General features: G+C 43.5%; 1 protein-coding gene across 1 annotated transcript in view; it reads left to right on the top strand.

The window, feature by feature from the left end:
- Positions 1–939: 939 nt before the first annotated feature.
- Positions 940–15,381, top strand: part of TENT2 (terminal nucleotidyltransferase 2) — a 245,491-nt gene continuing 231,049 nt past the window's right edge. The window contains exon 1 of the mRNA XM_030191942.1: positions 940–1,112. Within this exon, the coding sequence (XP_030047802.1) occupies positions 940–1,112 (173 nt within the window). The remainder of the gene's footprint in view (positions 1,113–15,381) is intronic.

Raw genomic sequence — 15,381 nt, 5'->3', positions numbered from 1 at the left:
CATTATTTAAATGATTATGTATATTCTGGCTTGGATACTATTGGGTGGGTCTAGAGAATTTTCAGGTTCTGTTGGGCATGATAAAGATGCAGTAATTCAACCAAACTTGTGGCATTCAGAAGGTAGACTCCATGAGAAAGGAACCTGTAACGATTGTTTTCAAGTACAAGTATTGGTCAGCTTATAGTGTTAGTAGGACAATGATATTACAATGAAATGTATATGTTAGAAAATAATTTGAGAAATGAATGTATTACTGAATTGTAATTTTTCAGAGCATATACTCCTCACATTCAGTAACATCAATGGGCTTTTTAAATTCTGGATTGTGCATCAGCCTGGTATCATGTCCCCAGCATAGCCCAGTGTCTGGACTCCTTTGCCCTATTCTAGTAAAAATACTTGTCATTTAATAAGTTTTATAACTAATACAAAATTGGAAACATCTCAATGGTACGTTTGGAAAAACATAAAAAGCAATGATGTTTTTTTTCCCCCCACATATTTTCACAAAGTTCCTGTCTCAGAGGATATTTAACAATATTAGGTTACACTACTGCAAATCTCCCAACGCCTGCCTTGTTCATAATTAATTAAGTACCACTTATCGCAGGTTAGCCGCATGCCGGCATAGAGATAGATAAGGACCGGCGGCGAGCGGGCGGGCTCTCTAAGCGCATGTGCATGGACAACGATTGTCTCGCGTTGATTACGCGCTAGCGTCTGACGTCAGTAAGCGCGTTCTGTCAGTCTGTGCGTGGCCATCTTGTAGTGGGGTTGGAGTTTTGAGCTGATTCTCCCTCTTACTATAGAGGGAACGTCGAAGAGAACGTTGTTGACAGCTGGTCGTCATCCGGAGTGGTGACTCAGAATCCAAACGCCCAGTGTTCAGAGCCGGGTCGCGCGGGGCGACCCGGCTGCCGGATTTGTCTTAGCCTGATGTTTACCTTCGGCAGAGAGGAGCAATGTTTCCCGAATTCCCCTAATTTGGGTCGCCCCCCGTTTCCTTCGCCCCCGAACGATTTCTTTAACAACCTCCCGGCTGGACTGCCACCTGCGCTGTTCTCGCCCCAGCAGTTTATCGAAGCGCAACTCAACCTGCGCAATGCTAGGTAAGGGCCCCGAGGAGCCGAGCCGGCATGGCTTCGCCTCGGCGGCTCTTGGTTCACACTAATAGCTGCTGCTAAGAACACAGTGATGGGAGTAGCGAAGGGGCGTCAGTGTGTTGTCAGGCCTTTTAACTATAAGGGGAAGGAGAGAGTTTAGGGAGTGACTCCTTTATTTATATGTAACCCGCCCATTCATGACTCTGAGGGACTTAAATTCTCATTTGAAATAATTGTCACTCTAAGCACACTATTGGTGTAGGGGATGGGGATACGGAAACTGCAGGTGTTGACCAAAAAAAAAAACCACCCCTAACTGGAAGCCCTCGCCTCACCATTACAGACTCTCTGATTTGTTTCTTGCTTTTAAGTTAAAAATATGTAGGTGAGCTTTAAAAATAACGGTGCGTGTATTTAAGTTTCCTAAGAGTCCTAATCATGAAATTATTGAAATGCTTCTATGTACGATATCAGATTTACCGGTTTTCCTCTTCAGTTGAAGGGGGGGGGGGGAGTAGCTAAATAAAACACATAACTTGACGTTTACTTAGCTCAGAGATTTTGCTATTCAGGAGTTTCTCTTTCTACACTTATTTGGAATCAACATAAAATTATTTTTTCTACGGTTCATTGAGTAGTGTACGTTTGCTTTTGAGACTACATCTTTGAAAACTGACGTACAGATCAGTTTTTGGGTAATTTTAATATTTAATAAGTTATCAAGAACCAAGTTTTTTGTTTTTTTGGTTTGGAGTTTAAGCTACAAAATCTGTTTGTTTTAGCACTAAATTATTTTTTTAAAGTGTGCGTTTTGTTTAACTTTTGGTAATGATAGCTGGGATTTTTTTTTTTTAGTAATCCTAAATTGACATGCAGCCTGGACTGTTAATCAGATGCTAAGAAAATCATTTTTTTACAGTTTTGTTATTGTCTCCCGCACACCTTTGTTAGTCATCAGTTCACCATCCTTAAGTGTCTAGTCTTTCTCCTTGATACTGTCTATACCTGGGTATATTAGTGCTATACTTGAAACATTGGTAAAGAAACAAAGTCTTCTGCAGCTAATGTTAAGAAGCCAAAATACACTCGACTAAAAGACATGTTGCAATCTTGGAGGGGTTGGGGATGGAATAGTGGGGATCAAGGGACAGTAAAGGAATGGAGAGGCAATGGTTGCTAGGATAAAGAATCAACATTCATTCTTAAGTAACCCTTGGCAACAAAACACTGAAGTTGAGTGGTTTGATACGTAAAGTGAATAGTGTTGGCTCACGATGATAGTAGTTTTCTTTCTTTATTCCCACAAGTTTACTTTGAGTTAATGATATGGGAGATGAAAGGTATTGTAAAATACTTTATGGAGGAAAATCTTAAGGAATAAGGCTCATAGGTAAAATAACTTTGGTAGGCTCAGAATCCGCTCTCTAAAATTGGCAGCATCTGAGCACTACTAGTATGTAGCATGTTCATTTTCTGGTGCTACATTTTTTGTTATATAAGAGCTTCTGCACCGGTTTTAGAATTGAAAGCACTCAGACTTCTGGATTTCTGTTTTGGCAAAACAAGTCCAGTAAGAGTGGCCACATAGGGGATTGGAAACCCGGGTATACAGAGGTGTCCTATTTGAGGTAAAACAGTAGATTACAAGCCATCAGGTTCGGAAGGACTTGACACAGTGACTGTGTGCATCAGGAGTCCAAACAATTCTAAGATTGAAAATAAACCAGATGCATTAAACAAGGTACAATAAATCATAATGTAAAACATAATAAAAATATATAAAAATGAGGACATTGTTGTATACCCAGGTTTCTTTTTTCACCATCCCTTCTTGTTTTGCTTTGTTTAGCCATGGGGGTTCCAGTTCTTCTCTTGTGTTTGGGGTCTCTGGTTTGGCCATTGCTGAAGATTGTAAAAACAATTTACTGAAAAATTAATGTCTGACATATTCCCCTCCCACAAAGCACAGGAAAGAGATTCTATTAAACATTTACCATTTAAGAATAGGTACCAAATTGTATATTGGCTGAAATGTTCTCTTCACTTTACAAAGTTTTGACTTCATCCCACCATTTAAGTATTTCATTACTTGCTCTTTCAAACTGGTCAACCTTATAGAGCAAAAAACAGCATATTAAATAGAATAAGCCCCCCCCCCCCCCCCCCACCAACCTCTGTATCTTAGTCTATTGTAAAAACACCTCAGTCCTGACCAGCCCCCCCCCCCTCCCAGTAGCTCAAGTTTCTCACTGTGCCAGTTACAGTGATTGTATTCACAGGTATAATTTTACAAGTATGCTGAAACAGAATGGTCACTACTTTTCACAACAGACCAGTAATTTAGTCTAAAGAAACCTAATTCAAACATTTTCACTTTGATCTAGCAGTGGTATACACAGAAGTCTGATAAGTGACTTTTGATAGGTTCATCAACTTTCTTTAAGCTCAGTGTTTATGGTGCATAAGAATATTTATTTTGACACCATCAGTAACATTACTCCTGATGCAGGCCAGGTGGCTGAAACAAAGGCCCGTATTGAGTCCTTCCTGTATGACCTTGAGTAAAGCTTTATATCACCATTTGCTGACCAAGTGAATTTGTCATGTTCGCTGTGTTTGCTTGCTGTTTGAGTTGGTGTGTGAGGACGGGTTTCTTCTGTCTCCTCATTTATTTAGCATTAAAATGGTATATCTGCAACATATCTGTAGCCTCAAGTTAAGGTGTGCATGCTTAATGATCCCTTTGCACAAAGATGTGATTTGTGCTACGACTTATGATGGCTTATAAAATTGGGTTTCACATGATCGCTGAGATGCACAAGTTTTGAAATGAGTTAAATGATTGTAAATTTTTGTGAGTGCTTCAAAATGTAATAGTTCTGGACATGTCAAAAATATGATAACCTTATTTCTGTTATTAGGTACTGAATGAAGAGAGACTAAATTAAAAAGATATTTTGTTCCGAGGATATGGATTACTGAGACCAAGTCAGCATGGCTTTTGTGTGGGGAAATCTTGCCTGACCAATTTACTTCAATTCTTTGAAGGAGTGAACAAACATGTGGACAAAGGGGAGTCGGTTGATATTGTGTATCTGGATTTTCAAAAGGCGTTTGACAGGGTACCTCGGAAAGCTACAGAGGAAATTGGAGGGTCATGGATAGGAGGAAATGTTCTATTGTGGATTAAAACTGGTTGAAGGATAGGAAACAGAGAGTGGGGTTAAATGGGCAGTATTCACAATGGAGAAGGGTAGTTAGTGGGGTTCCTCAGGGGTCCGTGCTAGGACCGCTGCTTTTTAATATATTATAAATGATTTAGAGATGGGAGTAACTAGCGAGGTAATTAATTGCTGATGACACAAAGTTATTCAAAGTCGTTAAATCACGACAGGATTGTGAAAAATTACAAGAGGACCTTACGAGACTGGGAGACTGGGCGGCTAAATGGCAGATGATGTTTAATGTGAGCAAGTGCAAGGTGATGCATGTGGGAAAAAAGACCCGAATTATAGCTACGTCATGCAAGGTTCCACGTTAGGAGTTACGGACCAAGAAAGGGATCTGGGTGTCGTCGGTCTGATAACACACTGAAACCTTCTGCTCAGTGTGCTGCTGCGGGCTAAGAAAGCGAACTAGAATGCTGGGTATATTAGGAAAGGTATGGAAACAGGTGTGAGGATGTTATAATGCCGTTGTATCGCTCTATGGTGCGGACCGCACCTTTGAGTATTGTGTTCAATTCGGTCGCCGCATCTCAAGAAAGATATAGTAGAATTGGAAAAGGTGCAGCGAAGGGCGACTAAAATGATAGCGGGGATGGGACGACTTCCCTATGAAGAAAGACTAAGGAGGCTAGGCTATACAGCTTGGAGAAGAGACGGCTGAGGGGAGACATGATAGAGGTATATAAATAATGAGTGGAGTGGAACAGGTGGATGTGAAGCTTCTGTTCACGCTTTCCAAAAATACTAGGACTAGGGGGCATGCGATGAAACTACAGTGTAGTAATTTAAAACAAATCGGAGAAAATTGTTCTTCACCCAACGTGTAATTAAACTCTGGAATTCGTGTGCCGGAGAAAAGTGGTGAAGGCGGTTAGCTTAGCAGAGTTTTAAAAAGGGGTTGGACGGTTTCCTAAAGGACAAGTCCATAAACCGCTACTAAACGGACTTGGAAACTCCAAATTCCAGGAATAACATGTATAGAATGTTTGTTACGTTTGGGAAGCTTGCCAGGTGCCCTTGGCCTGGATTGGCCGCTGTCGTGGACAGGATGCTGGGCTCGATGGACCCTTGGTCTTTTCCCAGTATGGCATTACTTATGTACTTATGTACTTATTATTTTGGTTCACTTGTGCATAAGAAGATGGGCACTTTTTAAAGGGTTCAGTTTTATAATCTGGTGCATAGGTTAAGTGATCAGGAAGGTGTTTATTTTAGTGATGTTTTTATAAAGACATAGAGGGGCATTTTTGAAAGAACATCAAAGTCAGAATAGGGATATTTTTGAAAACATCAAAGTCAGAATAGGGATATTTTTGAAAACATCCAAGTCAGAATAGGGATGTCCACCTCGCATGTATAGAGATTTCCTGTTTGAATACATGAGAGAGATGTCCGTGTGCTGGTTCAAAATCCCACTTTAACTGTTTTGTAATTGTGAACCCTCTGGGAACCGAAAAAAAAAACCTACTGTACCTAAATTATATAAGCCACCTACAGTATCTAAATTATATAAGCCACCTACAGGCCTGAAGATGATTGAAGTGGTGTACATTCAGGTACAGTAGATATTTTCTGTTCCTGAAGACCACACAATTTAAAAAAAATTAAAAAGAAGGGGGTTTTGAACCTGGCTGCACTTTCAGGGGAGAGGGAAGAGGACAGCAATCACTGGGGGACTAAGTAGATGTCGTGTCTAATCCCTCCAGCTGCTCAATCAGAGCACCTTTTTGTACCCTAGACTTGATTGTAATAGGTCTAACTAAGGACATCCTTCTTATTAGACTTGGATGTTTCCTTCCCTTCAATAACTGTCGTTGGACATCCTGATTTTGGGCCTTCCCTAGTCCCACCCAAAACACTTTCCCTTTCTATTTGGACGTACAGTAGTGTCGGGCGTCTAAATCCTGCCTTTGAAAAATAAAGATTTGGACGTTTCAAGCACATGGACTTCCATTTCAGCATTTTGGGATGTCTATATGCTTCAAAAATAAGTGCCATGAGCCCTCATTTTTAAAGCACTTAGACTTACAAAGTTCCATAGGTTACTATGAGAGTCTTTTACTAAAGATACTGAGGACAAGCAGGCTGTATCATTCTCACATATGGGTCGATGATCCGCATCGGCCCGGGAACCGACATAATGCATAACAAAAAGGAAACAAAATTTGCTAGAGCCTTCTGGCGCTTAGGGGCTGCACCGCACCTGTGCAAAGTCCTTCCCTCCCACTGTGCAACTGCGCTTCTCAGTTTGTTTTTTTTTCCGCCGTGAGGAGCAGCAGTTCTTCCAGCAGCTCCTGTTTGCCTGGGAAGAACCTTTTTCAAGTGCCTTACGACTGTTTTTGTTTTTGCCCTTTTTTCTTTAACGTTGTTTTATAAAAATAAAAAAATGCCTTGCTTCTTTAGTTTCTTTTGCTTGCGTTTAAGTTTTCTTATTTTTTTGGCGGGGCCGCATTTAGGCTTTGCTCGGCGGGGTTTCCCCTGGTTTGTGTGCCTTTACCTTTTTTTTTCTTAGGCAAAATCGAGTCTCTTGATTTCGCCAAAGCCATTTTCCCTTCCATGTCATCAAGACTCCCAGTGGCTTCAAGCACTGTACTCAGTGCAGCTGGACTATCTCGGGTACTGATACACACTATTGCTGTATTCAGTGCCTTGAGCCCGACTATAGCCTGGCAAATTGTATCCTTTGTCTTTGTATGAAGAAAAGGACACAATTTCCCAAGAGGCTCAAAGAGAAAAACTTTTTTGGAGCTCGTTCAGGTCCTTAGGTGTTGACATCGGGAGTCACGGTAGGGATGGCTGCTGCTTCGAGACCCAGGGACACTGGAAGTAGTGAGGCATCGAGTAGGTCTCTACCTGTCTCGAGGCCTCCTGCTGTGCAGGACCCCGGACCCGACCCCGAGGTGTGAGGATTCCACATTGTTCTCGTCTGCACCGAGGAGTGTCGGCGAGGTGTATGGGGCAAAGGACAAGAAACGCCGACACCGTTCTCCTTTGACACATGGTGCTGGGAGCTCCGGGATGTCGAGGGATCTGGCACCCGAGAAGCGTCAACACCGGAAGGAGCGCTCCCCCTCCATTCAAGAGGTGCCAGCGCGCGTCTCTTCCAGCAGTCGAGATCCTGCTCCCCGCACCCCAGACAGTTAGGCAACCTGAGCCCACCCCGGCCCCTCAGCCTTTACCGATGGCGGCTCTCGACGAGCAACTCTGGGCCTTGCTTCCAGAGTTCTTTGAGGCTTTTATGCAGCAATGTGCATTGGCTTCGAGGGTGCTTGCACCTACCATGCCTTCCGCTATGGCCCTGCCTGGCCCTCAACCCACGGTGCGGCCTCTGACACTGGCACCGCTTGTGGTACCAGTGTCGACTGCCACCCAGGCCGGGTCTCCTCCGACATTGGCGGAGGGAGCTTTTGTCAGAGTTGAGGCAGGAACAGACTCCTCAATGCCGTCCTCGATATCAAGGTGGGCCCGGTCTCGGACCTCCCTCAGAGAGGTTGCTGTCTGATACCGAGGAGGAGCGCTCGTGGGAGTCAGATGAGGATCCCAGGTACTTCTCCTCTGATGAGTCCTTTGGGATCTCGTCTGAACCTTCCCCTCCACCGGAGAGACGGCTGTCTCCACCTGAAAGCCTCTCTTTTCACCTTTTTGTGTGGGAAATGGCTGAGGCCATACCCTTCCCTGTAGAAGTGGAGGATGAGCCCAGGGCTAGATGCTTGAGGTCCTGGATTACACCTCTCCACCTAAGGAGTCGGTGACAACCCCTCTGCGTGAGGTACTCAAGGCAGTCCTCATGTGGAACTGGTTGTCCCTTAGTCTCTCCCTGTGTGCCCAAGAAAATTGATGCCCACTATGAGATCCACGGGGAACCTGGGTTGGCAAGGTCTCAGTTACTGCATAACTCCATGGTGGTGGATGCCACTCTCAAGAGAGCCAGAGTACTAGGGGACTATTCTTCGGCTCCCCCAGGAACCTTGGACTCTTTTTGGAGAAAAGAGAATCTGGACAAACTTTGATTTATTGACGGAGGAAATAGTCACCCAAGTAATCAATAGATTGCCACGTCCCATTGCAAATTAAACTCTTGTCCCAGTTATGTAATAAAATCTGCCCCTCAGCGTTTCTTAACAGAGATCACATCCTGCATAAATTTTATGCTTCAACATGAATTCTTCCCCATGGATAAAGGAAGTAGAGGAGTGGCCTAGTGGTTAGGGTGGTGGACTTTGGTCCTGGGGAACTGAGGAACTGAGTTCGATTCCCACTTCAGGCACAGGCAGCTCCTTGTTGACTCTGGGCAAGTCACTTAACCCTCCATTGCCCCATATAAGCTGCATTGAGCCTGCCATGAGTGGGGAAAGCGCGGGGTACAAATGTAACAAAAAAAAAAGTATACTACTTACCCCAATTCCTAAAGATTCAAAGAAAAAACTAAATGATATAACTAATTACCGCCCGGTTGCTTCCATCCCTCTTATTGTTATGTTAAAGGAAAGTTTAGTTACTAAACAACTTACAAATTACTTAAATAAGTTTTCAATATTACATTCATCTCAATCAGGATTTTGAGCTAATCATAGTACAGAAACAGTACTAATTTATTTATTTTTTATTTATTGCATTTGTACCCCACATTATCCCACCTTTTTGCAGGCTCAATGTGGCTTAATAACACTCTTATCCAAATTTAAACAAATAATTGCAGCTAGCAACAATGTTCTCCTCTTACAATTTGACATGTCCAGCGCGTTTGATAGCATTAGTCATAATATTCTATTCAACATCCTAGAATATTTCGGGATTGGAGGAAATGTATTGAATTAGATTACTGGCTTCCTAACCGCAAGAACATACCAAGTGACAACAAGATCGTTTACATCATCACCTTGGAAACCGGAATGTGGAGTGCCTCAGGGATCGCCGCTCTCACTAACTCTCTTCAACTTAATGATGACACCATTGGCCAAGTCTTTATCCAACCAAGGCCTTAACCCATACATCTATGCAGATGTCACGATATACATCCCGTTCAAAAATGATTTAACAGAAATCGCATATAAATCAATCACAGCTTCCAAATAATGAATTTATGTGCGGATTCATTCCAATTAAAACTTAATGCAGAAAAGACACAATGCCTTATCCTTTCATCTCAATATAACAAGATCAATTATTCTAATATTAATACCCCAAATCACATCCTTCCCGTCTCGGACACCTTGAAACTCCTAGGAGTCACAATTGATCGAAATCTTACTCTAGAAAGTCATGTGAAAAATGTTATAAAGAAAATGTTCCATGTGATGTGGAAACTAAAAAGAATCAGACCTTTCTTCCCAAGGGAGGTATTCCGCAAACTGGTGCAATCGTTAGTGTTAAGCCATTTGGACTATTGTAATTCCATTTATACTGGATGTAAAGCACAAATTATTAAGAAACTCCAAACAGCCCAAAACACTGCAGCCAGACTTATATTTGGAAAAGCGAAATACGAATGCGCTAAACCCCTCAGAGAAAAATTACATTGGCTTCCACTAAGAGATCGTATTACATTCAAGACCTGTACCCTGATTCACAAAATTATTCATGGCGAAGCCCGGATATATATGTCAGATCTCATAGACTTACTAGCAAGAAACATAAAAAGTTCATCACGCACATTCTTGAACCTCCATTATCCCAGCTGTAAGGGACTTAAATACAAATCGGTATATGCATCTAACTTTTCCTACATCTGTACACGACTTTGGAATGCACTACTGAGTGCCATAAAAGCAACGTATGATTTGATATCCTTCCGGAAACTACTAAAGACTAAATTGTTTTAAAAAGACATCAAAAGGATCCCTCATAAATGATCTGACATCTAAACTCAATAAGAACAAGTTAACAGTGAACTCTTCTATTTAATTACTTTAATTTCTTTCTCTTTAGTGAATATTATACATTAACCTTGATTTCAAATTCATCAAATGTATTATATATCCATTTACTTCCAATGTACTTCATACTTTTTTGTACTTATTGTTAATTAATAATAATATGTATTTCTCACTCCGGAAATGGATACCGCCATTTCGTCATAATGTAAGCCACATTGAGCCTGCAAAGAGGTGGGAAAATGTGGGATACAAATGCAATAAATAAATAAAAATGTATCCGGCTGCTATGCTCGTCACCCGTATTCAGTCATACCAACTCTTCACGAGCGTCTGCTTGCAGAATTTGGTGAGGCAGCTATCTGACTTGGTCGATGAGGTCCTTTTCACCAGCTGGTCAAGCAGCAGAAGGCGTGTTGCAAGTTGTTGGCCAGGGGCACTTATGACACTTTTGATATGGCATCCAGAATTTCTGCCCAGGGTATAGCGATGCGCAGACTCTTATGGCTGCGTGTCTCTGATCTGGACCATTCGGTCCAGCAGAGAATAGCGGATGCCCCTTGCTGGGGGGATAACCTTTTCAGAGAGAAGGTTGAGGAGCTGGTTGACCAGATCAAAAGCACTCGGATGCTATCTCGTCTCTCTCCCGACGGGCGCCTTCTGCGACCACCTCCTCATCTAGGAGGTATTTTGGTGGGTCCCGGAGTACTTCTTATGCCTTTTCTAGGCGCAGGTATGCTCTGGTGGCTCACCAGCCTGGTCAGACTACACCCCAGTGTGCTCGTTCTAGCCAACAGTGTGCACCTAAGGCCCCTGCTGCTCCCCAGCAAAAGCAAGGGACGGGCTTTTGACTGGCTCCATCAGAGCATAGTCACCATAAGAGTGTCCGTGCCAGACAACTTACCGATTGGGGGGGGGGGGGGGGATAAAATTTTCTCATCAAAGGTGGCCTCGTAACCTCCGACTGGTGTGTTCTTCAAATAGTCCAGCTAGGATACACCCTCAATTTGATATCCAAACCTCCAAATTGCCCACTGAGAGCTCACTCTTTCAGCTGTCAGCACAGGAAGGTACTTGCAGAGGAACTCTCTGCCTTTCTCAAGGCCCATGCGCTGGAACCCTTTCCATCAGCGGAAGGAGGACAGGGATTCTATTCCAGGTACTTCCTTGTGCAGAAAAAGACATAGGGGATGCATCCCATCCTAGACCTAAGGGCCATGAACAAATTGCTTGTGAAAGAAATGTTCAGGATGGTTTTCCTGGGCACCCTTCTCTGCCCATGATTCAGGAAAACGATTGGCTATGCTCTGGACTTAAAGGATGCATATACACACATCCTGATACTTCCAGCCCACCAGAAGTATCTTTGATTTTGTTTGGGAACACAGCACTTCCAGTAGTGCGTGTTGCCATTTGGCCTTGCATCAGCTCCCAGTGTATTTATCTCAACTTCTGAACAAATTACTAGACACTGCATTGGTCACCACAACCAACGCAGATACCCCATCTGTAGACAAACTTGCCAGATACTTCAACGAGAAACCTGCGCAACACGTTACCACAGAACACCACAGACATCGAAAAATTCATTGAATGTCTGCACCAATCCTCGGTGAATACCCAGCCGACTGATTCTGAACAAACTTTGCTCTCCTCACCATTGAAATTGTCATCCAAGCGATTAACAGGTTCGCCAAGACTCACTGTAAATTGGACACCTGCCCCAGCTACCTAATAAAATCCGCCCCTCAATGCTTCATAGCAGACCTCACATCCCACCTAAACTACATGTAGCAACATGGATTCTTCCCTAAGGAAAAAGGCAACATCCTACTCACCCCAATACCAAAAGATACAAAGAAAAAAAGCAAACAAATCACCAACTGCCGCCCGGTAGCATTGATCCACTGGTAATCAAACTATTGGAAAGCATGGTAACCAAGCAACTTACCGACTACTTAAATTCTCAATACTTCACGAATCACAATCAGGATTTCGCTCCAACCACAGCACCAAAACAGTACTAATTACTCTCCTAACCAAATTCAAACAAGCAATTGCAACTGGCAAAAGCATACTTCTCCTACAGTTCGACCTGTCTAGTGCGTTCGACATGGTAAACCATAAAATACTACTAAACATCCTAGAATACTTCGGGATTGGTGGAGGTGTACTTAGCTGAATCAAGGGTTTCCTCCACAAGAACATGCCAAGTGATATCAAGTTCGAACATATCAACACCCATGGAAAACAGATTGTGGAGTACCCCAAGGATCACCACTATCACCGACCCTTTTCATCTTAATGATGACCCCACTAGCCAAATCCTTATCCAACCAAGGCCTTAACCCTTACATTTATGCAGATGATGTCACGATATACATCCCTTACAAACATGATTTAACAGAAATCACCAACGAAATCAAATAGCCTGCAAATCATGGACTCACTAGTAAAGAAGGCCCGTTTCTGAGACCAATGAAACGGGGGCTAGCAAGGGTTTCTTCGTAGTGTGTATGTTTTGAGAGAGTGTGAGAGTGACTCTGTGAGAGAGAAAGACAGAGTGAATTAGCTGTCTGTTTTTGCTCTTTACAGCAGTCCCTATTACAAAGGCAGTTGTTTCTCTCAGCTAAAATCTGATCTCATCACAAAGGATCTTGACGATTGCCAGTGGAAGAGGAAGCGAAAATATACTTGAATGAAAGACCCATAAAAGGAAAAAAAAAAGGGGGGGTGGAGTAGAAACCACCCAACCAGCCAAGTGCTGCAAATCGTAAAATAAACGCATCTTAAAGTTAAAAGATTAGTTGTGACCAGGAAAATGTCAGGCACAGGTAGCCCTCTCTTCCTACCTGCTCTGGTTTTATTTTGGTCTTGTTTTTGTGGTGCTGCAACCTGCAGAACAGACCATGTCACTACTCACTGCTACTCCTGCATCCGCCAAACGTCAACAGGCAGGAGAGGAAGCAAAAGGGGACTGGAGCGCTGTATCTAAGCGAGAGCGGCCCTGACACGGTCAGAAGAGTGTGCGTGTCCTTATTCCATTGGACAGGCCCTTCTCCCCTCTGCCTCTTTCCACTTTCATGCCCCTTAGAGGTGAACCTCTGCTGTTAGGTTTTACTTTGCTGTCACCGAGTTCTCAGAGGAAACGGAGAAGGGGGAAGTGAGGCAGAAAGAGTGAGATTTGTTTTCTGGTTAATGGAGATGTATTGGTTACAGCAGGTCCGGTTTCAGATGGGATACAGGCCAGCCCAGTGCAGGAGACAGAGCCTGATTAGCACTGAGGGGAGGAGGGAGGAAGAACTGAGCCTGCTAGGCAGCTCTGCCGTAGGGAGGGAGGAAAAGCAGAGACTGCAAGGCACAGGAAGGATTAACCAGTTGTTAGGCAGGCCCCGCCTTAGGGAGGGAGGAAAAGCAGAGACTGCAAGGCACAGGAAGGGTTAATCCCCGTGGTGTATGTAGGAGGGTGTGAGATGCGGGAATTGTCCCTCCCAGAGAGTGTGCGGCAGGGCCCCCCCCCCCCCCATCTCCCGCCCTCCTTTGTTCGCGTTGTGGTTTACATCACTTTTTTGTTGTGTATTTGCTTCGCCCTCAACGTCATCATGTTTGACGCGAGAGCGGGGCAAACACTCATGGGCAAATTGTGGTTTCATCACCATGCAGTTAGAACGTTGGGACTTGTGGAGGCTTCATTAGAATGTTGGAGGTGTGTTTTATATAGAGAGATGGGGCGTGGCTGAGTGCTGGTCTATGAGTAAGAGTGAGTGGTGCATGAGTGACAGTGAGTGGTGCTGACAGCCTAGCCTACCAACAGTGCAGGGCTTCAGTGTTTCCCTGCCACAGAGTGAGCTTCAGAATGTTGGAGGTGAGAATTATTTATATAGATGGGCGGAAGCATTTCAACTAAAACTCAACGCAGAAAAAACACACTGCCTCATCCTCTCATCCCAATACAACACGAACAAACCCACCAATATAAACACCCCAGACTACACCCTTCCTGTTTTAGACAGCCTGAAATTCTCAGAGTTACAATCGACCGAAACCTCACGCTAGAAAGCCAAGAGAAAATTACACCAAATAAATGTTCCACTCAGTGTGGAAACTCAAATGAGTAAAACCTTTCTTCCCGAGGGAAATATTCTGCAACTTGGTACAATCAATGGTACTAAGCCACCTAGACTACTGCAATGGAATCTATGCGGGATGCAAAGAACAAATCATAAAGAAACTCCAAACTGCTCAAAACACCGCAGCTAGACATATTTGGAAAAACGAGATTTGAAAGCGCCAAACCCCTACGAAAAAAACTGCACTGGCTCCCAATCAAAGAACGTATCGCGTTCAAAATTTGCACTCTGGTTAATAAAATTATCTACGGAGAGGCCCCTGGATACATGACAGACCTCATAGACTTACCAACCAGAAACACAAAAAGATCAACACGCACAGACCTAAATCTCCACTACCCAAGCTACAAAGGACTCAAATACAAAGAAACCTAAGCATCCAGCTTCTCCTATATAAGCATGCAACTATGGAACGCATTACCAAACGCTGTGAAAACAATGCATGACCCATCAAACTTCCAGAAATCATTAAAACTAACTTGTTCAAAAAGGCATACCCTGAACCCTGCAACACAACAAAACTAATATTCGAACTGGACATAACTCTTCCTCCTTGATTCCTACTACTACTACTATTCAGCATTTCTATAGCATTACAAGGCGTACGCAGCGCTGCACAAACATAGAAGAAAGACAGTCCCTGCTCAAAGAGCTTACAATCTAATAGACAAAAATAAAGTAAGCAAATCAAATCAATTAATGTGTACAGGAAGGAGGAGAGGAGGGTAGGTGGAGGCGAGTGGTTACAAGTGGTTACGAGTCAAAAGCAACGTTAAAGAGGTGGGCTTTCAGTCTAGATTTAAAGGTGGCCAAGGATGGGGCAAGACATAGGGGCTCTTGTTTCTACAAGCCACTTATCTGGCAGGCGTAAACAGCCTGGCCGACAGACTGAGCATGATAACGTAACCTCACGAGTAGTCTCTGAATATGGATGTAGCCTGCAAGATGATCTGAGCTTGGGGCACCCCCTCGGTGGATCTTTTTGCCACCCAACTCAACCACAAAGTCCCTCAGTTCTGTTCCAGGCTTCAGGCCCACGACAGAC

Source organism: Microcaecilia unicolor, chromosome 2, assembly GCF_901765095.1.
Source record: "Microcaecilia unicolor chromosome 2, aMicUni1.1, whole genome shotgun sequence".
NCBI classification, from domain to species: domain Eukaryota; kingdom Metazoa; phylum Chordata; class Amphibia; order Gymnophiona; family Siphonopidae; genus Microcaecilia; species Microcaecilia unicolor.
This window is presented reverse-complemented; position numbering and strand designations above follow the sequence as displayed.